Genomic DNA, 22246 nt, shown 5'->3' on the forward strand with positions numbered 1-22246 from the left:
GAGACAATGGCTTGCCGCCATCAGCGCTGCCTCTTTGACGGCACGAACAGCCTGCAGCCTCAGCGCTGGGGGGGGGGGCACTCGCATTGCATTTGGGGGGGCGGTCAGGAACGCACACGTGCATTCACACGCACACATGCTCTAGGTACTGGGCACAAAAAGGTTAACCATCACTGATCTTGGGTGTTGACTATTCCTGCCAGCTTAGTATCATCTTCAAATTTGGTAAGTTAGGGTCAGATAGGCTGTTTTTCTAGGCTAGTCTTCACGCAATCGGTGTGTTGCTTCATTGCACTTATGAATCACCAAAACACCCCCAACAGCAATGCCTTAAATTTGCATATCTAATCCAGGTATGCAAATGGAAGGCAGAAAACACCAGATAGTGAAAAGCAATCAAATATGGGAGGAAACGACTTTTATTCTCTACAGCTAGTCCTCAGTTTAGGACTATAATTCGGACCAGAATTTCTATTGCTAAGTGAGGCTGTTGTTAAGTGAATTGCGTCCAGCTTTATCACCATTGCAGTGATGATGGTCTTTAAGTCAATCACACAGCCATTATGTGAATCTGCCCCTCCCCAATTCACTTGTCGGATGGTCACATATGACCTTGGCGCTTTGCAACTGTTGTAAATACAGGTAGTCCTTGACTTAACAACAGTTCATTTAGTGACTGTTCAAAGTTACGACAGCACTGAAAAAAAGTGACTTATGACCATTTCTCACACTTAAGGTGGTTGCAGCATCCCCATGGTCATGTGATCAAAATTCAGATGCTTGGCAACGGACTCATATGTATGATGGTTTGCAGTTTGGTCACATGATCCTCTTTAGCTACCTCCTGACATGCAAAGTCAATGGGAAAGCAAGATTCACTTAACAACTGGGTTACTAACTTAACAACTGCAGGGATTTAGCAATAGCAATAGCAATAGCAGTAGACTTATATACCGCTTCATAGGGCTTTCAGCCCTCTCTAAGCGGTTTACAGAGAGTCAGCATATTGCCCCCAACAATCTGGGTCCTCATTTTACCCACCTCGGAAGGATGGAAGGCTGAGTCAACCCTGAGCGGGTGAGATTTGAACCGCTGAACTGCTGATCTAGCAGTAGCCTGCAGTGCTGCATTTAACCACTGCGCCACCTTGGCTCATTGATGGTAGCAAGAAAGGTCGTAAAATGGCTCAAAACATCGCTTAATATCTTGTTTAGCAACATAAATGTTGGGCTCAATTGTGGTTGTACATTGAGGACTGCCTGTATGTGTCAGTTGCCAAGCGTCCAAATTTTGATCATGTGACTATTAGGCATTCTACAATGGCCATAAGTGCGATGATGGATAGTAAGTCATTTTTTCCATAGCGACCGTTTCACTTCGAAGAGTCACTAAATGAAACATAGTTAAGTCGAGAACTACTTGTAGGGCATCCATTCTAGTTTAATGGCCAGCAACGACAACCATTGTCTCAATCAGAAGGCAGATTTTCTTTAGAGATGTATATGGTAAACTAAAATTCATTTTTGAACTTGAATAGAATTTAAAATGTTATTTAATTTAATAGCTGGAACATTAAAGTGTATAATGAGCCACAACACACAGCTGTAGTTGATTGATTGGAGAGTGCAGGCTCCTGCATGAGGTAATCTACGTTATGATTGGTTGCTGGCTTTTTCTTCTGTGTGGTCTATATGCTGTTTGTGATTTACCTCATGATGTACCTCATGATGTAATGGGCTCCTGCATGAGGTAAACCACATTATGATTGGTTGTTGGGTGTAAAAGGTGAGTTTCCCTCCCCCCCACCTTTTTCTTCTGTGTGCTCTGTATGCCAGTTTGTGATTTACCTCATGATGTAATGGGCTCCTGCTTGAAGTAATCTACATTATGATTGGTTGCTGGGTGTAAAAGGGGAGTTTCCCTTCCCCCCCCACCTTTTTATTCTGTGTGCTCTGTATGCCATTTGTGATTTACCTCATGATGTTATGGGCTCCTGCTTGAAGTAATCTACATTATGATTGTTGCTGGGTATAAAGCGGGAATTTCTCTTCCCTCCCACCTTTTTATTCTGTGTGCTCTGTATGCCATTTGTGATTTACCTCATGATGTAATAATGACGTGCCTATCTTGTTGGATGTAAATATAAATGTTAAATATATTTATTTATATAAAACTACAAGTTTGTGTCAGCGTCTCTGACTCTGTTTGGACACCGGCTGCACAAATCCTTGAGATCAAAGCAAGAACCATTTCCGAGGAATAAAATCCAGAAAACACATAGATTTGTACCCCATCCAAAATATGATTTTTTTTAAAAATGTACAAAGGTCATACTCAATTTGATAGGCTATTTAAAGCAGAATAGGGATTCCCAATTTCTACTCAGTCTAACCGTAGTTTACAATTTTATGGGGTAATGTATTTATTCGCATCCTGCCTTTCTTATTTCCAATTCTTATTTTTACAGATAACTCAAGAACCCAACTTTCTCACAGCAAACCCTTGAGGTGGATTAAGTTGAAAGAGTAACTGGCCCAAAGTTATCCAAGCTGGCTTTCATGGCTAAGGCAGGATTTGAACTCACGATTGCAACACTTTGGTCTCTTAACCACAAGACCAAACTGGCTTGATAATGATTTGACTACAGTTCTCACTATTTTTCTTTGCTTATGGCTTAATAACAAACATCACTGAAAGTGATGCCTCAACCGATCATAATTGATTAAAGATATACCAAGACACTACAAATTCTTTGACATTTTCTACACCCCTAGGCAGTGATGGGTTTCAAAAATTTTTAGACACTCTTCTGTAGGTGTGGCCTGCTTTGTGGGAGTGGCTTGCTGGTCATGTGACCAGGTGGGAGTGGCTTGCCAGCCATGTGACTAGGTGGGCATGGCCAACTTGTAAAATGTGGTGAAACTCACTTAACAACACTCTTGCTTAGCAACCAAAATGTTGGCTCAGAAACTCTGGCATTTGAAGCACGCAAGTTTTAAAGCTGTCAAGTTACAAGATCCTTGCACCCCTAACCCTTTAGGAAAAAAAAACCCAGGGGTGTTCAAACTTGACAGCTTTAAGACTTGTGGACTCCCAGAATTTCTCCTCTCGCTCTTCCATCTTGATGATGTGCGGACGGGCGGAGGGAGGGAGCTGGAACCGGTTCTAAATGGCACTGTAGATTTGTGGAACCTCTTCTATAGAAGAGGCTAAAACTGGCAGGAACCCACCCCTGACCCTAGGACAACTTCATTTGTGCTTTATTCTTTTATTTTCTTCGTGTTTTCCATGTTCTACTTGTCTTGGTTTCTATTATTTTCTCTAAAAAACTAAACTCCAAAGAATCTGGCCTCCATTTAAAAAATAACAACAAAATATTGTGGAGATTCTCAGTCATCCAGGTCATAGTTGTCTCAAAGGTGCTTTTTAAAAAGGCAACTGGACTGTTTTTTTTTCTTTAAGGAAGAAGAAGATTTCGCTTCTCATCCAAGAATTCATTCATCCAAGAATCTTGGATGAAACGTGAAATTTCTTCTTCTTCTTCTTCTTCTTCTTCTTCTTCTTCTTCTTCTTCTTCTTCTTCTTTCTTCTTCTCCTCCTCTTCCTCCTCCTCCTCCTCTTGGATGAAAAGTAAAATGTCGTCTTCCTTCTCCTCCTCCTTTTTTCTCCTCGTCTTCGAAAAAAATAGTCCAGTTGCCTTTTGCAAGAGCACCTTTGAGACAACCCCCAAAAATAATTTTCATATCTTCCAATTGGCATCTTCCAATCCCCTTTCACTGTCTTTTGCTGAACCAGAATATGTAATGCATTCAACCCATGCATTAAGCTGCTTCTCCTTCCCAAAGAAAACCAGAACTCAAAATAAAGGGACTTCCTTTCCCTGTGGCCAGAAAGAAAACCCATGGACTTGATACTTTCTTTCAAATTTATTTTATTGCGGGAATAAATTCCTCGGCTGGGGCCATTTGGTATCCTGTTCTACATGAGAGGGAAGTTTCTTTAAAAAGAAAAAAAAATCAAAGATACAAGGCAGGGACCATCCTTCCCTGCCTCGGGTCAGGATCCTGCCTTTTGGCCGACGGAGTTCCAAACTACGTTAAAAGTAAAACACTAAAAAGTTGCTAAAATTATATTGGAACCATCTCCTATTTGCGTCGTCAGATATAAGGTTTAATTGCTGCCACGTACTTGGTCCCTCTTGATTGGATCACTCTGGAAAAAGAGAAAAAGAGAGGGATATAGTTATAGGGAGCAAGTAGGTTCCAGGTTTTCTCAGCTCTTCGGGCCTTGCAATTCCAACTATGACTTTTTTAAAAAAATCATAAAAATAAAGACTCCCTCAAACGAAGACCAATTCCCAAGCCATGTAGTTTTCTTGGAAACATTTCACCACTTGGATTTTTATTGTTATTTTGACTTCCCAATCTAGCATCTAACTTTAGGACCTCCTTGTGGTCTTCCATCCCAGGACCGTATTTCCCTGAAAATAAGATCTTATTTTCTTTTGACACCCCCCCCCCAAATAAGACCTTGGTATTATTTTTGGGGAGGTCTTATTATTTTTGAGGGGCAAGAGGCGGTGAGGGTGGTCACCTCATGGCTGCTGCTGTGTTGCAATATTTTCAGGGAGGGCTTATTTTGGGGGAAACAGGGTATTAATAAGATCCAACCTTCTCTGGTTTGTCCAAATCAATCAAATACCACCACTTAGCTGAGTTTGAAGACCCTCCGTCAAATCACAGAGGCCCAACGTGAAACCAGGCCGTGGATGTTCACAGATTCCTGCTTTCAGACCAAAAATATAACGAAATCCATAAATACTGACCTGGTTTACTTTTATGCACCAGGTTAAACTTTTCCAATACAATTAATATACAGGTGTTATTGGAGAAGTGGCCCTTAGGAGCCAAATACAATGGAACAGACCCAAAGTGTGACTATGTACTAGTAAGGAATGTTTGATCCAGCTTCCAATATGAGGGGGCGCAGTGCTTAGGGTGCAGTACTGCAGGCCACTTCAGCTGACTGTTATCTGCAGTTCAGCGGTTCTAATCTCACCGGCTCAAGGTTGACTCAGCCTTCCATCCTTCCAAGGTGGGTGAAATGAGGACCCGGATTGTTGGGGGCGATATGCTGACTCTGTAAACCGCTTAGAGAGGGCTGAAAGCCCTATGAAGCGGTATATAAGTCTAACTGCTATTGCTATCATCCACTACCCAAACATTTTGATAAAAACGCGCAGGGGCGGACATCCTGGCAAAGTGCCCCCCCCCAATCTCATCATCTTAGTCAGGAGTTCTCGCAAGCTTCATAATCCCTCCCGCCACCATCACCTTACTCAGTAGAAGCTGGGTCACTTCTCCCCCTTTCCTTGGTTCTCGGGGACCGTTTCCAAAACGGGGGCTGCCGGCGGGGAAAGGAGCAGCAAGTTGGTCACTGGAGGCTTCTCCTTGGCCTCCGTGGGGACCACCTTCCCAGGCACATTGCTCGATCCAAAGAGGTTTTGTGGGGTCACGTTGAGGGAAGAAGAGGAGGAAGATGAAACAACGGAAGCCGCTGTGCTGTGGCCAGGCTTGGCGGGCAGGCCCCCCGAGACGAAGGCGGTATATTGATTCCAGAAGGAAAGGGGACCAACCCCCACCAGTTGGGCTGGGATGTCCCGTCCGAGGAAGTCCTGCAGCTTGACTTGACCCCCGGAGAGCACTGGCAGGGGCCCTTCCAGAGGCAGTCGCCGTCCCCGGCGCGCCGGGTTATTGCTCCAAACGTGGCTCCCCAGATGAACCTTTGGAGAAAAAGAAAGCAGGAGGAGGAAAAGGGAGGTACGAATATTGGGGCAAAAGCCAAAGGACGAATAACCAATATTTTCTTCCAATTTAGGAACTATGGGGATATCATCAAATACTTTGGCCGGCAAATGAGAACACAGGATTCATTGGAAGAGACCCTGATATCTGGAAAGATGAAAGGCAAAGGGACGGCAGAGCGTGAGAGGGTTAGATAATGCAATCAACATGAATTTTAGCAAATTTCAGGAGTGTTGTGGCCCGGACAGTGAGGAGGTTGGGGAGGAAGATGGGCCAGTTTTGGAGTCTGTTGTGGCCCGGACAGTGAAGGCTCTGTGTCGGAAGAAGAGAGGGGGCCCAAGCTGTATGCCACTTATCAGCTACCTTCAGAGTCAGACATCAGTGAGGCAGAGGAACAGCTGGAGCCTGTTCCCAGTGTGCGCATGTGCAGAGTTGCCAGACAAAGGGAACAGCTAAAGAACAGGGGTCGACTTGGGAGTAAGGCCACAGGTGGACGATGAATGGCCCTTCCCAGAGGAAATAAAAGAGGAGTGAAAGGGGAGTGGAGTTTGCAGGAGACAATTAGTTCGCTCAATTGGCTCGTGACTCTCCGAGACTCCTTGCCAAGTTTTGTAGCTATCGGCCTGGCAGCTCTCCAAGCCAGAGAAGGTCTGTGACTGTAAATCTTCCCTTGAAAGACTTTGCTGTATGTAAATGAGCAGAATTCAGTAAATTAATAAAAGGGTTTTTTGTCGGGACCAGGAGTTTGCTTCATGCTCTTGGGAAGGCTTGATCAGAATAGCAATCAACGCAATCAAGGTGAAGTTTGGCAATCTTCGGGAGACAATGGAGAATGGAGGGGGTGAGGCTGGTGTGCTATGGTCAATGGGGTTCCCGAGAGTAGGGCACAATTTAGTGGCTGAACAACAAACGCATGTAATTCCCATCAGGATCTCCTGAAGTTATCCGTTCCTCCAAAGGGACAACATTTAGGAATGTTTAGAGAGAAAAGTGCACTTCCCATACGCCAAGACTGTTTCAATACAAGCAGTCCTCGACTTACAACCTCCATTGGAACTAAACCTTCTGTTGCTAAACGATGCAGCCATTTTAAGTGAATTGTGCCTGAATTTATAACCCATTTTTTTTTGCGAATCTGGCTTCCTTCCTTGACTTTCTTATCAAGAGCTGGGTGGGAAGGTTGCAAATAGCGATCATGTCAATGCCAGGATACTGGAATGATCATAAACACCGATGGTCCTCAACGTATGGCCACCACGGAGACCCAAATTTATGCTGCTAAGTGAGAAATTTGTTGAGTTTTGCCCCATTTTATGACTATTTTTCTGCTTTTGCTAAATAAATCACTGCTTGCCAGAAGGTCGAAAAGGGGAACACATAATTCCAGGACACTCTGTCATAAATGTGAGTCTGCTGTCAAGCATCCAAATGTACATCACGTGACCATGGGGATGCTGAAACGGTCACAAGGGTGAATAATGGTCATAACACACTTTTTCTAAATGTCATTTTAACTTCGAATGGTCGCTAAGCAAATTTTGTAAGTTGAGGATGATAAAGGTTTTTCAAAGCACCTAAATCATGATCACGTGACTGTGAGGATGCTCTGATAGTCATAAGTGCAAGGACCCGGGTGTATATTACTATTTTCAATACCATCGTTAAAGTTGTAAGTCAAGGATTATTTGTGAAGACTTACAACCAGATTCACAGAGACAAAGAAGCGGAACTTTTAAATTTGCCAAAACCAGTCTCCCCTTCAAAAGATGGCTAAACGAAACAGGAGCAACTTTCCATAAAGAAATTGAGAATTGTAATTTGGGCAGAGAATAATCCTCAAACGTAAAGGTTCCCCTCGCACATATGTGCTAGTCGTTGCCGACTTTAAGGGGCGGTGCTCATCTCCATTTCAAAGCCGAAGAACCAGCACTGTCAGAAGACGTCTACGTGGTCATGTGACCGGCATGAATAAACGCTAAAAGCGCACAGAACGCTATTAACTTCCCACCAAAGTTGGTCCCTATTTTTTCTACTTGCATTTTTACATGCTTTCGAATTGCAGAAGCTGGGACAAGTAACGGGAGCTCACTCCGTTAAGCGACACTTGGTTTGATAAGAGGAAATTTGGTTAAAATTTTAAATGATGAAAAAAAGGGGAAAAAGTTAGTCAAACTATTGCTAAATAAATGGCTGATAATGATAATAATGTAATAATTTGTATTGAGGGGGGGGAAAAGGAAAATTGGATAAAAGTTGCAAACAATGATTAAGAAAAGAGGTTTAAAAACTTTGTTATTAAACATAATTATTATTTTTTATTTTGAATGCGTTATAAAGGAATAATGGGATTGGATGATATTGAAAATAGATAAGGGAATGCCACTATGTGGTTTTGTTTTAAATTTTGGACTGTTTGTTATAAGGGGACGTTAAAACAACTATAGTCATATGAAGGATGAGGTATGATGATAACAACCATATATAAATATATGTGATGTAAAGTAGAAAATTTGATATGAATTAGAGGTGATGACAGTGGAAGGGATGCACGAAAGTTCTTTGTAACCAATTGACACACTTTCTACAACTTTGTAATGGAGGATGATTTTATTTGTTTTTATTTAAAAAAAAAATGGGGGGAAAAAAGCGACACTAGGGATTCAAACAGCCGAACTTCCGACCTTTCAGATCGACAAGCTCACTATCTTTCTACTAAGCCACTGCGTCCCTCAGGAATAATTCTTCCTTCTCTACAATTACCAGCATCCTCCAAGTCATGCTGGGTGGGATAATGGCCAAGCTTGCCGATCGGAAGCAATAAGCGGGGGTGAAATCACAGAATACCTTCTCAAAACAATCACATTCTCTGAATTTCTTCTGAAGCCAGACTTGTGCACAAGGGCGTGGTTGTCTCACAACTCAAAGAGAAGCTGACATGAAGGGGCAAGCATGCTTTTCTGTTGCTCAGCACCCGTATGAGAAGTGAGCTCTGGCCTTTATCTCAATAATGAAAGATGGAAGAGATAAACCTCCAGGTGGCCTCAATGACCTTCTAAAAAGGATGCAAATGACCAGCTGCCTGCAAGGAGTATAAATCCTTCCATTCCCTACCATCCACTCAGAGTTGAAGAAGCTTCTTGGATGAGAAGGAAAATGTCTTCAAAGAAAAACCAGTTGCCTCTTGAGAAAAAAGCACTTTTGGGACTAAGATATGGTAGTGTCTTATCTCCCCCACGCTGCTGAGGGGGCTGCTCTCTCTCTCTCTCTCTCTCTCCCCCTCCCTCCCTCCCTCCCTCCCTTATCTATCTATCTATCTATCTATCTATCTATCTATCTATCTATCTATCTATCTATCTATCTATCTATCTATCTATCTATCTATCAATCATCTATCTATCTATCATCTATCTCTATCTATCTATCTATCTATCTATCTATCTATCTATCTATCTATCTATCATCTATATCTATCTATCTATCATCTATCTATCTATCTATCTATCTATCTATCTATCTATCTATCTATCTATCTATCTATCATCTGTCTGTCTGTCTGTCTGTCTATCTATCTATCATCTATCTATCTATCTATCTATCTCTATCTATCTATCTATCTATCTATCTATCTATCTACCTACCTACCTACCTACCTACCTACCTACCTACCTACCTACCTACCTATCATCCATCTATCTATCAATCTATCAATCTATCAATCTATCTATCTATCTATCTATCTATCTATCTATCTATCTATCTATCATCTATCTATCTATCTATCTATCTATCTATCTATCTATCTATCATCTACCTACCTACCTACCTACCTACCTATCATCCATCCATCCACCCACCCACCCACCATCCATCCATCCATTCATGCATCCATCCATGCATCCATCTATCTATCTATCATCTATCTATCTATCTATAAATGGCTGTGTGTGTGTGTGTGTGTGTTCCAGCATAATTCTGGAACACCTCAAGCAATTTGAACCAAATTTGACTTATTCTCAGGAAACAAATACTGTGGAGAGTAAGACACCCCTAAAACCCCTTGGGGTGTGAGTTCTCTTAAGATATATCCTGTTGTGCCTTAAAATGGCTTCTACTGTACTGCCGTAAAATGGCTTTTACTGTGCAGCAGTGGAGTTGCCATGGTAATGGCTTCACAGTACTTCACAAGGGAGTTTTCCCTCTGGTAAGGGAGCATATCCAACATTAGAAATTAACATTTGGTCTGGACATTTCCCCTCCTATAAATAAATATCTGGGTTAAAAAAAAAAGGAAGAAAAAAACCAGAAAGTCCAGTTGCCTCTTTAAAAAGCAACTTTGGGACAACCATCACCTGGATGATGGAGAATCTCCATTATTAAGGAGAGGAACAAGACAAGAAGACGACCCAAATGATCATCAGAACAAGCCTATACAGATAGTCTCAACTTACAATCATTGGTTTAGTGACTTTTCAAAGTTTCAACGGAGCTGAAAAAAAAAGTGACATAGCTATTTTTCACACTTTCACACACCGTTGCAGCATCCTCATGGCACATGATCAAAATTTGGATGCTTGGCAAACAGTTCATCAATGATTTGCATGGGAGGATAAATGGGGAACTCGTCAAATTTGCAGATGACACCAAGATGGCAGGAATAGCCCACACTCCAGAAGACAGGCTTAAGATACAGAAGGATCTTGACAAACTTGAATATTGGGCACTATCTAACAAAATGAAATTCAATGGTGAAAAGAGTAAAGTTCTACATTTAGGCAAGAAAAAAGAAATGCACGGGTACAGTATAGGTGGTACCTTGCTCAACAGTAGTAACTGTGAGAGGGATCTTGGAGTCCTTTAAATAGGAGCCAGCCGTGTGCAGCAGCTGCCAAAAAAGCCAACACAGTTCTTGGCTGCATAAACAGAGGGATAGAATCAAGATCACGTGGTGTTAATTCCACTTTATAATGCCTTGGTAAGGCCACACTTGGAATACTGCATTAGGTTTTGGTCACCACGATGTAGAAAAGATGTGGAGACTCTAGAAAGAGTGCAGAGAAGAGCAACAAAGATGATTAGGGGACTGGAGGCTAAAAGATATGAAGAATGGTTGCAGGAACTGGGCATGGCTAGTTTAATGAAAAGAAGGACTAGGGGAGACATGATAGCAGTGTTCCAATATCTCAGGGGTTGCCACAAAGAAGAGGGAGTCAAGCTATTCTCCAAGGCACCTGAAGGCAAGGCGAGAAGCAATGGATGGAAACTAATCAAGGAAAGAAGCAAGCTAGAAATAAGGAGAAATTTCCTGACTGTTAGAACAATGAATCTGTGGAACAACTTGCCTCCAGAAGTTGGGAATGCTCCAACAGTGGAAGTTTTTAAGAAGATGCCGGATAGCCATTTGTCTGAAGTGGTGTAGGGTTTCCTGCCTAAGCAGGGGGTTGGACTAGAAGACCTCCAAGGTCCCTTCCAACTCCTATTCTATTCTATTCTATTCTATTCCATTCATATTTATGACGGTTGCAATGTCCCCCGGTCACATTTTGTGACCTTCTGACAAGCATAATTAATGGGGAAGCCAAATTCGTTTAACAACTGTGTTACTAACTTACTTATTCTGTCTTCAAAGAAAAACCAGATAATGTAGCATTGCCTATCCCAAGGTCACGGCTAGAGGGGGACAGAGAGCACATGAGGGAAGATATCTTCCCATCCAAGACCACCAGGGGGCTGAGGAAGCCAGATGTCCCTATTCCACTGCATTGATTTCTTACCTGGGGATGGGCAGTCATCGCATGTTTGCGCAAGGCCGCCCTGTCGGTGAAGGACTGGTTGCAAATCCCACAGATCAGCACTGGTTCCTCTTTGGCTTGGCTGCCCTGATGCTGTTGCTTCTCAGATGGACCTTCTCCACCACCTTCTCCTTTCTCCTTATCCGGTTCTTCTTCTTCCACCGGAACAGCTCTGCCATCTTCTTCTTCCATATCGGCCTTCTCTTCCACATCCTTCAAGGGACAGAGAGGGCTTTGGGGCGCCAGTGGGGAAGAGGAGAGTGCTCCGGGTGGTCCTCCCTCTTCCCCCTCAGGCTGCCCCATTTCATCCCCTTCCTTGGGAGGACCAAGACCTTCGGGGCTGGAGATCTGCTCTGCTTTTTCTCCAATACTTTCTACCGAGTCTTCGTCGGTGGGCTCTTCGTCCTCCTCCTCCTCCGACAGCTCCTCCTCCTGGGGGACAGGTGGCTGCTCCCGTGGCTTCTCCCCTTCTCCCAATGGGGCCCCCTCTGGGGCCGAAGGCTCAGGCAGGAGAGCTCCGTTGGGGATCTGGCCACCCAGGTGCATTCGGACGTGCTGCTGGAGGCTCACGGCATTGGTGAACTTCTTCTGGCAGATGGGACAAGAGTTTTGTGCTCGGGCCGACGGGCTGGTTTTGTGGGCCACGAAGTGAGCCCTCAGGTTCCCCCTGGTGGAGAAGGCTCGCCCGCAGACCTTGCACTTGAAGGGGCGTTCGCCCCCGTGCTGCCCGTAGTGAAGTTGCAGAGCTCGCGGACAGCTGAGGACCCTCAGGCAGATGACACACTGATTGAGTCCTGAAGATGCCGGAGAAGACGACACCGAGGAGCCGGCTGTGGATGGGGCCATAGTGGCCATGCCCGAGGAGGACGAGGTCCCTTGCCGATCAATTTTCTCCACCAGCTGCTGGAGCTTAGAGGTCTCCGAGGGAGAAGCCTCCAGGACGTAGGGGAAGGGCCCCATAGCTGGGCCCGCCTTGAAGTGATTGGCTAACAGAGCCCAGCTGGGCAAGGCCCCCACAAGCTTCCCCAGTTGAAGACGGGGCCCTTCTGTCTCTGATTCAGGAGGGGTGTTCTCGTCCCCCTTCCCCTTGGCTTCCACTGCCTTCATCAGGACCAGCTTGTTGAAACCGGGCAAAGCTTGAGCCGCGGCCGACGGAGTCGTGCCGGATAGTAGACTCAGACTCTCGGTGGCACTCAGGGCCTTGCGCTCGGTTGCAGGGAGGGACCCCTGTTCCTCTCCGGGTTCGGCTTTCTCAGGCGGCACGGACATGCCATAAGGGAGCCCCGAAGTGGTGAGGACGTAGTCCAGGTGCTCGGGGACCGGGTGAGGGTTCATCTGGACGTGGGGGTACTTCTCCCGGTGACGATGGAAATGGACCTTAAGGTTGCCTCGGGTGGTGAAACGGTTCCCACAGATGTTACACTTGTAGGGACGCTCGCCGGTGTGGGAACGCAGGTGGATCTGGAGGGCGCTGTCGCTGCCGAAGATCTTCCCACAGAAACGACATTTGTGGCGTCCGCTTGGTTTCTCGCCTTCCAAGTTGGATTCTCCTCCTCCCGCTCCCCCTCCTCCATTCTTCTGTCGCAAGAGTCCTGGAGATGTGGCCTGCTCCAAACCCCGGGCAGTCCCTAAGCACTGGGCTGCCAAGACACCTGTGGCCGTAGGGAAGGCTGGAGCCAGCAGCTGCTCAGCTTTAGGCACCCTGGTGCTGCCAGGGAACGGGTGGTAGAGATGGAAGAATGCCGGCTTGGGCACATCTGGAGAGGCGGACACCTGGCTCCTCCCAGGTTCAGTTTTAATGGAAAAGACGGGCAAGGAGGGCTTGGGCGGAGCAGAGGCCACCGGAGCAGGTTCCGTGGTGGAGGCCGGAGCCCCGACCTGTCCCCACGAACTCAAGAGCAATACCTGCCGGCAGATCTGTTCCGTCATCTGCATCTGATGGAGCTGGCGTTGTTGCAGAACACGCAACTCTTCCAGGATGAGAGGAATGTTGAGATGCCCGGTGGAGAGAGTGGTGGTAGGGGGCAGGGTTGGGGGTGGTGGAGGAGGGGGCCGGGAAGAGGCGGGCTCTTGGCTTGGCTCGGTCAGCAAGGGCCCAGGTTCCATGTCCATGCTTGGAGAACTTTCGGCGTGGATCTCAACGGAAGAGGAGGATGAGGAGCAGACGCTGGAGTGTTCCTGGCCGACGGTGGGAGTGGTCGCAATGCCAGCTGAACTGGGGGCTCGCTCTGAGAAGCAAGTAGTAGTGTGAGCAGATAACTCGGAGGGGTCCTTGAAGGTGATGTGACAGGAAGGGCAGGAGAAGGGGCTGGAGTCATCCCCAGCGTCTCCTGGGAAGGTAGAAGAAAGAAAAAAAGAGAAGAAGGAGACAAGAGTTAAGTCCAGATCTTTAAAAAACAAAACAAAAATTAAAATAAATACAGGAACATAGAAAACTGATGGCAGAAAAAGAACTGATAAAGGCAGACCTCGAATTACAGGAGTTTATGTAGTGACCTTTCGAAGTACCAATGGCACTGAAAAAGTCACTCATCGCTGTTTTTCACGCTCACAACCATTTCAGCATTCCCGCCAGAGGTGGGTTCCTACCAGTTCGCACCTATTCGGTAGAACCGGTTCGTCAAATCTACCGAACCAGTTAAAAGAGGTTCCACCAGTGGACCCGGAAAGCAGGTCACACCTACAAGAGAGGTTCCAAACATTTTTTGAAACCCACCACTGGTCCTTGGATATGATTATTCTACACTATCATGCTCATATTTATAAAACTCAGTGCCTCTGTGAAAGGTAAGGATGACTACTACGTTTGTGGTACAATCAGAACATTGCGTATGTTGAAGTTGTTTTAACGCAAACCAAAGATGCCCTTTAAAAAACAAGTTTACATCATATTCTGATGCATGCCAGTGCTGTGTGTGAGGTAATTTAAGGTGGTTCTGACAAGTGTCGTCAGCATCTTCATATCCGGTCACATGGGTGGCAAGCCACTCCCACAAAGGAGGCCACACCCACAGAGTAGGTTCAAACAATTTTTGAAACCCACCACTGATTCCCGCAGTCACATGATTTACATCTGGAGGTTTAACAACAGACTCATATTTATAATGGTTACAGCGTCCCGAAGTTCTAACCTTCTCACAAGCAAAGTCAATGGGGGATGCTGGATTTGCGTAACAATCGTGTTACTAATTTTAAGAACCGCAGGGATTCACTTAAGAATTGTGATGAGAAAAGTCGTCAAATGGGACAAAACTCACTGAACAAATGTTATACAATAGCAGAGTTGGAAGGGACCTTGGAGGTCTTCTAGTCCAAACCCCTGCCTAGGTAGGAAACCCTATACCGTTTCAGACAAATGGCTATCCAACATCTTAAAAACTTCCAGTGTTGGGCCATTCACAACTTCTGGAAGCAAATTGTTCCACTGATTGATTGTTCTAACTGTCAGGAAATTTCTCTCCAGTTCTAAGTTGCTTCTCTCCTTGATTAGTTTCCACCCATTGCTTTTTTTTCCTGCTCTCCGGTGCCTTGGAGAATAGCTTGACTCCCTTTTCTTTGTGGCAACCCCTAAGATATTGGAACACTGCTATCATGTCTCCCCTAGTCCTTCTTTTCATTAAATTAGACATACCCAGTTCCTGCAACCGTTCCTCATGTTTTAGCCTCCAGTCCCCTAATCATCTTTGTTGCTCTTCTCTGCACTCTTTCTAGAGTCTCCACATCTTTTCTACATCATGGCGACCAAAACTGCAGTATTCCAAGTGTGACCTTACCAAGGCCTTATAAAGTGTTGTTAACACTTCACGTGATCTTGATTCTCTCCTTCTGTTTATGTAGCCTAGTAGTGGAAATGTCTCGCTTAACAATCTCAATGTTGGGCTCAAAGGGTGTAATCCGAGGACTATCTGTATACAATATAGGTAGAAGATGGCGGGATTCAAATAATTTAACAACTGATCTGCCCAGGGTCAGGTTGCTGTCGTGGGAGGCGTGGTCCATTCCCGTCCTCCACCACATGCGGGACAAATTTCCCGCCACAGCCAAAACCTGACCCAGCGAAATGGTTGATAAATTACCCCTCATCACCACTATCAAAGTGGATCCTGGGAATTGCGCTGTGCTGCAATGGAGAAACGGGCAACAAGGTGGCCAGCATGAGGGAAGGAGGAGGGGCATGGAAAAGAAAGAGGGAAAGCGGCAGTGGTGGGTTGCAGGTGGTATGCCCTGGTACGGGCATATCGATGCCTACCAGGAACACCGGGTACCATTCCGGTACGGTGCTCCAGAGGGCCCACCTTCCCACCTAAGCTCCTTACCTGTATTTGAGCTCTTCAGCACTTCCACGCATGTAGCAGACGGCGCCTGTGCGGCGCTCCACCGAGCAGCTGGAGCGTCGCAGAGGCGTTGTGGAGGTAAGGACGCATGCACGTGCTGTGTGCGCGCATGTGGGGGACGCCGGGCCCCGTTGCATCATACCGGTTGCAACGGGATCCGGAATCCACCACTGGAAAGCGGCCCCCTCCTCCCCTCATGCCGGCCGCTGCGTTGCCTGTTTCTCCATTGTAGCGCAGTGTCCAGGGTCCATTTTTATAGCAGGGGTGGTGGTGGTGCATGCAATTTAACAACCGGTTTGCTCGAACCGATGCGAACCGGCTAGATCCTACCACTGCAGTACATCAGGAAAAGATCATTTAAAAATGTTCTTTTAAAGAACATGTATCACAATTGTGGTCATAACTCCAACACTATCTGTATAATCTTAAATCAGATTGGCTATATATTCAAAGCAGAGATCCACTAAAGTTCAGTTTTAGGTGTCTTCCAGATCAGGGGCCCAACCAGTAATGGTTTTCTCTTACCTTCAGTACCAGTTCGGAACTGGGAGCACTTGTGCGTGTGGCACTTCTGCGCATACGCAGAACTTTCTGTCCGTGCAGAGTGTCTGGGAGGACTTCTGGGCAGGTGGGCGGAGCTTCCCACCACCGCCGCTACTGGTTCGCCCGAACTGGGGCGAACCGGTAGAATACCACCTCTGGGCCCAGCCCCCAGTCCATGAACCGGCACTGGGCCGTGGTATGCCAGAAACTGGGCTGCATAAACGAACAAAGCCCTATCGGCGGGATGTGAAACCACACCCACTCTGGCCCGCAGAAAAACCTCTCTCTCCATGCAACCGGTCCCTGAAGGTTGTGAAGGGGCCTCTTTTCCAATTGGAATGACTACAGTAGTCCTCGACTTATGACCACAATTGAAGACCAACATTTCTGTTGTTCAGAGAGACATTTCAGTGAGCTTCGCCCCGTTTTATGACCTTTCTTGCCGTATTTGTTAAGGGAGTCACTGCAGTTCTCCAGTTAGTAGCTGAGCTGTTAAGCGAATCTGGCTTCCTCCCGAGTTTGCTTTGTCAGAAGGTCGCAAATGGGGATCGCATGATCCCGGAGCATTGCAACTGTCATAAATATGAACCAGTTGCCAAGTCCACATTGAGCCGAGGTGGCGCAGTGGTTAAATGCAGCACTGCAGGCTACTTCAGCTGACTGCAGTTCTGCAGTTCGGCTGTTCAAATCTCACCGGCTCAGGGTTGACTCAGCCTTCCATTCTTCCATGGTGGGTAAAATGAGGACACGGATTGTTGTTGGGGGCAATATGCTGACTCTGTAAACTGCTTAGAGAGGGCTGAAAGCCCTATGAAGCGGTATATAAGTCTAACTGCTATTGCTATTGCTATTTTGATCACGTGACCATGGGGATGCTGCAACGGTCGTTAAGTATGAAAAACCGTCATTAAGTCACTTTTTTCAGGGATTTTGTAACTTCGAATGGTCACTGAATGAACTGTTGTAAGTTGAAAACTACTTGTATTAGCTTAGCGACCATTCAAAGTTACAACGGCGGTAAAAAAGGGGACTTCTGACTGGCCCTCACACTTACAACTATCACACTGTCCCTGATCACGTGATCTAAATTTAGCCGCTTGGCAACTGCCAAGTATTTACAATGGTTTTAATGTCCCGGAGTCATGTAACCAACATTTGCAACTTTCCAACAGTGAAGTCAACGGTGGAAGCTGGATTTTTTAAAAAATTCCCTCAGGGCCTGCGGGTCGGATCTGGCCCGCAGGGTGCTTAGATGTGGCCTGTGGGACCGCCCTGGAAACAGTGAAGGACCGGCCCATGATGTCTCTGCCAGTGAAAACGGAGCTCGGGAGGGCCGTGCACAGAAGCCATCGCAGCCAAAAACAGAGCTCGGCAGCCTGTTTTGCCTGACAGAGTGCTCGAGCTCCCATGCGCGCCCCTGACACGAGTGATGTTGAGCTGGCCACGCCCCCCAGCCACACACCCTGACACACACCCCTTCCCGAGGTCGAACACAACCCCGATGTGGCCCTCAATGAAATCGAGTTTGTCACCCCTGCCATAACAACTTCAGTGATTTGCTTTAATAACCGTGGCGACGAAGCTCGCAAAATCTGGAACCACTCACTTAGCAACGCTTATCAATAAAAACTCTGATCCCAATCGTGGTCGTAAGCTAAGGACTATCTATAATTCCCCAATTTTCTATCCACGGGGATAAAGCAATGTATCTGGAAAGTACTGGGTTGGGGGAAAGTTGGTGTCGACTCTCAAGCAGGACAATTTGGATGTGCTGGCGTGGCCACTCCCTTCTCCTGGCATAATGGTAAAGGTTCTCTTCGCACATATCTACTAGTCGTTTCTGACTCTAGGGGGCGGTGCTCATCTCCGTTTCAATGCCAAAGAGCCAGCGCTGCCCGAAGACATCTCTGTGGTCATGGGGCTGGCATGAGTAAATGCTGAAGGCGCACAAAACGCTGCTACCTTCCCACCAAAGTGGTCCCTATTTTTCTACTTGCATTTTTCGATCTGCTAGATTGGCAGAAGCTGGGACAAGTAACGGGAGCTCACTCTGTTATGTAGTGCTAGGGATTCGAACTGCTGAACTGCCAACCTTTGTGATCGACAAGCTCAGCGTCTTAGCCACTGAGCCCACATTAAACATACTAGTTCATTAAACTACTTGCATTTTTTTTTACGTGCTTTCGAACTGCTAGGTTGGCAGAAGCTGGGACAAGTAACGGGAGCTCACTCCGTTATGCAGTGCTAGGGATTCAAACTGCTGAACTGCCAATCTTTGTGATCAACAAGCTCAGCGTCTTAGCCACTGAGCCCCACATTAAACTAGTTCATTAAGCTACTTGCATTTTTTTACGTGCTTTCGAACTGCTAGGTTGGCAGAAGCTGGGACAAGTAATGGGAGCTCACTCTGTTACGTGGCACTAGGGATTCGAACTGCTGACTTTTCTGATCGACACGTTCAGCATCTTAGCGTCTTAGCCACTGAGCCACCATGTCCTGGAATGCTGCAACCCATAAACGCCGAGAGGCACAGATGGAAAATTTCCTTCTGCCAGAGGCCCTCTTCTGACAAACAATACATTTAGTCGATGTAACGCGATGCGGCAGTTAAAAAGATACCCTCCATTGCTTAGATTGTTATCTAGGCTGTGCCCAGTTCTGGACACTGTATCTTCCTTGGGGAGATGGCGAAATTAGAGAAGATTCAGAGATCTCCCTGAAGATCGGGAAACCCAGCCTTGTGAAGGTCAGTTCAAAGATCTAGGTCAGATCGAGCTTGGACAATGACATGAGGACCATCTACAAGGATCTCAAAGGCTGTTCCTCCACTTCAAAGCCCCCTTGGTCATGAAAATGCCGGTAGGAGCAGAGTGTGTAAAGTCAAGGAAGAAATTTGAGTGTTAAATGATAGACCAACCTGCTACTGTAAAGGTAAAGAAGGTTCCCCTCGTATATACCATATTTTCCGGAGTATAATACGAACTGGAGTATAAGACGCACCAAGATTTTGAAGAGGCAAATTAAAAAAAATAGTTTTTGCACTCTGCAGATCTCCAAAAAACGGCCCATTTTTTGTGAAAATGGGCCCTTTTTTGTCAAAAAAGGGGGCATGAATAGGCTTTAGGAGGCTGATAGATTGCTTCTGAGGGCTGGGGTGAGGGAAAAATAAGAGCAAAAAAACGGCATGTTTTTGCTCAGTTTTGTCCTACGCAGCCGCACACTAGAAGCCTCCTAAAAGCTATGCATGGCCATTTTTGCAAAAGGGCAATGTTACAGGAGGCCAAAAATGCTGTATTCGGTGTATAAGACGCACCCAGATTTTCACCCTCTTTTTTGAGGGAAAAGGGTGTGTCTTATACTTCAAAAAATACGGTATGTGCTAGTCGTTCCCGACTCTAGGGGGCAGTGTTCATGTGCGTTTCAATGCCAAAGAGCCAGCACTGTCCGAAGACGTCTCTGTGGTCATGTGGCCAGCATGACTAAACGCCAAAGGAGCACGAAACGCTGCTACCTTGCCACCAAAGTGGTCCCTATTTTTCTACTTGAATTTTCGATCTGCTAGATTGGCAGAAGCTGGGACAAGTAACGGGAGCTCACTCCGTTATGTAGTGCTAGGGATTCGAACCGCTGAACTGCCAACCTTTGTGATCGACAAGCTCAGCGTCTTAGCCACTGAGCCCCACATTAAACATATTAGTTCATTAAACAACTTGCATTTTTTTTACGTGCTTTCGAACTGCTAGGTTGGAAGAAGCTGGGACAAGTAACGGGAGCTCACTCTGTTACGCACCACTAGGGATTCAAACTGCCAACCTTTCTGATCAACATGCTCAGCGTCTTAGCCACTGAGCCACTGTGTCACTGAGCCATCACGTCCCTCCTCGGTCTACCCTGCCGGGAGCTTAAAAGCAGGATTATGGATAGTGGAGTCCCTTGGACAAGAATCCGATGGCCTGTCTGTATTGAAGATAGTTTGGCAGATTTTTGTTCTGAGTAACAATTGGACTAGAATCTGTGTTTTTCAACCTTGACAACTTTAAGATGTATGGACTTCAACTCCCAGAATTCCCCAGGCAGCAAACCGTAGACACATCTTTTTCAATAAATTCTAGACTCTCACATGATGAATCTTTGTCAACCTTGGCTACTCTGAAGATGTGTGGACTTCAACTCCCAGAATTCCCCAGCCAGCCATGACTGCCTGGGGAATTCTGGGAATTGAAGTCCACCCATCTTAAAGCGGCCCAGGTTGGATGATGGATGACTCATAATTCTAACACAGGAAGCCAATCTGGTTTTTCCCAACTTCCTCAAACTGGTGATGGCCTCCAGATTATAACCAGCACCCACTCCCAGGATTTCCTCAGCACACTAGTCCTCATGGAGGCTGGGGATTTGGGGAAATGTAATGGAACACATCTGCAGTTTGAAGAAGCTTGCTCTGCTCCGGTCCTGGCCATTTTACTGCTTCCCTTCTAGACATTTGGGTCATCCTGAAGGACTGAAAGGGACGTGGTGGCTCAGTGGCTAAGATGCTTTGTCGATCAGAAAGGTCGGCAGTTTGGCGGTTCGAATCCCTAGCGCCCGCGTAACAGAGTGAGCCCCCATTACTTGTCCCAGCTTCTGCCAACCTAGCAGTTCGAAAGCAGGTAAAAATGCAAATAGAAAAATAGAAACCACCTTTGGTGGGGAAAGGAACAGCGTTCTGTGGGCCTTTGGTGTTTAGTTATGCCGGCCACATGACCACAGATACCTCTTCGGAGAGCGCTGGCTCTTTGGCTTTGAAATGGAGATCAACACTGCCCCCTAGAGTCGGGAACAACTAGTGGGGGGGGGGAGATGCTCGTCTCCGTTTCAATATATTTGCACATATGTGTGAGGGTGGGGGGATGAGGAGTGGGGGGAGGGAGAGAGAGAGAGAAGAAATGCCAGCCCAGCAAAATGGTGGTTCTGCCTTTACTGATAACATTCAAAAACCGGGCCAACCCGGAGCTAAGTTTCTAGCCCTCATGGTGGATCTTCCAAAGGAAGGAAAAAAAGCAGGGCAAAAAAAGGGCAAAGGATGTAAAGAAGCAGCATCCAACGCGCTTGGCAATTTTAGGAAATGAGGATCTTCTCTACGTCGCCTACCCCACCACCCTCCACCCCCACCCGCAATCGTTGTTTGCGGGTTTCTCGCAAAAGCCACGATCTCCGCCTTTCCTCGCGGATCTGCTGCCAAAAGGCGCATCCTAAAAGGGGGCAGGATGGGGAACGCCAAGGGGGTCTCGGATCCGTCCACCATATTGCTGTCCCCCCCTCCCCACCCCACCCACGCAGGGTGGGGGGGGGACGGATCGCGTGGTTTGGGGAAGGGGCAGGGAAGACAATGGGAAAAAAGGACCCCGGAGAGGAGATCCAACCGGCCGCCACTGGGAGGGAGATGGGGGATTGGAGGGAAGGACCGGCCTGCTGGGGAAAGAATGGGTCGGGGGGGGGGGTTGCCGGGAACGACCCCCACCCGCTCTCCCTCCCCCCTCCCTCCCCTCCCCTCCCCGTCCGCAGCCCCCTCCTCCCCACCTGCGGGCTCTGCCATGCTGGCGTCCGCCGTTGCTGCGCCCGCGCCCTCCGCCGACTCCCCGCGTCCTCGGGGGCTGCTCATCTCGGCCGCTCCCGGAGGAAGAGGAGGAGGAGGAGGCGAGAGAGATCGGCGGGCTAACAACCCCCCCCCCCCACACCTCCACGGCTTCTGCAGCAGGGACCTCTGGTGTCTGGAGGGCGGCTGGTGCTGGCGCCG

General features: G+C 46.8%; 1 protein-coding gene across 2 annotated transcripts; it reads right to left on the reverse strand.

Moving 5' to 3' along the window:
• Positions 1-3914: 3914 nt before the first annotated feature.
• SALL2 (spalt like transcription factor 2) lies at positions 3915-22166 on the reverse strand. Of its 2 annotated transcripts, none has more exons than XM_032238098.1 (4): positions 22030-22166; positions 11576-13923; positions 5339-5782; positions 3915-4212 (listed from the first exon to the last, which is right to left on the reverse strand). In XM_032238098.1, the coding sequence occupies exons 1-3, from the start codon at positions 22109-22111 to the stop codon at positions 5354-5356; spliced, it is 2859 nt and encodes a 952-aa protein (XP_032093989.1). In that variant the 5' UTR covers positions 22112-22166; the 3' UTR covers positions 3915-4212; positions 5339-5353. The 2 variants fall into 2 exon arrangements, with proteins under 2 accessions (XP_032093989.1, XP_032093988.1); XM_032238097.1 differs by having other exon boundaries at positions 5334-5782.
• Between the last annotated feature and the right edge of the window lie 80 nt (positions 22167-22246).

This window comes from Thamnophis elegans, chromosome Z, assembly GCF_009769535.1.
Source record: "Thamnophis elegans isolate rThaEle1 chromosome Z, rThaEle1.pri, whole genome shotgun sequence".
Taxonomy (NCBI): Eukaryota; Metazoa; Chordata; class Lepidosauria; order Squamata; family Colubridae; genus Thamnophis; species Thamnophis elegans.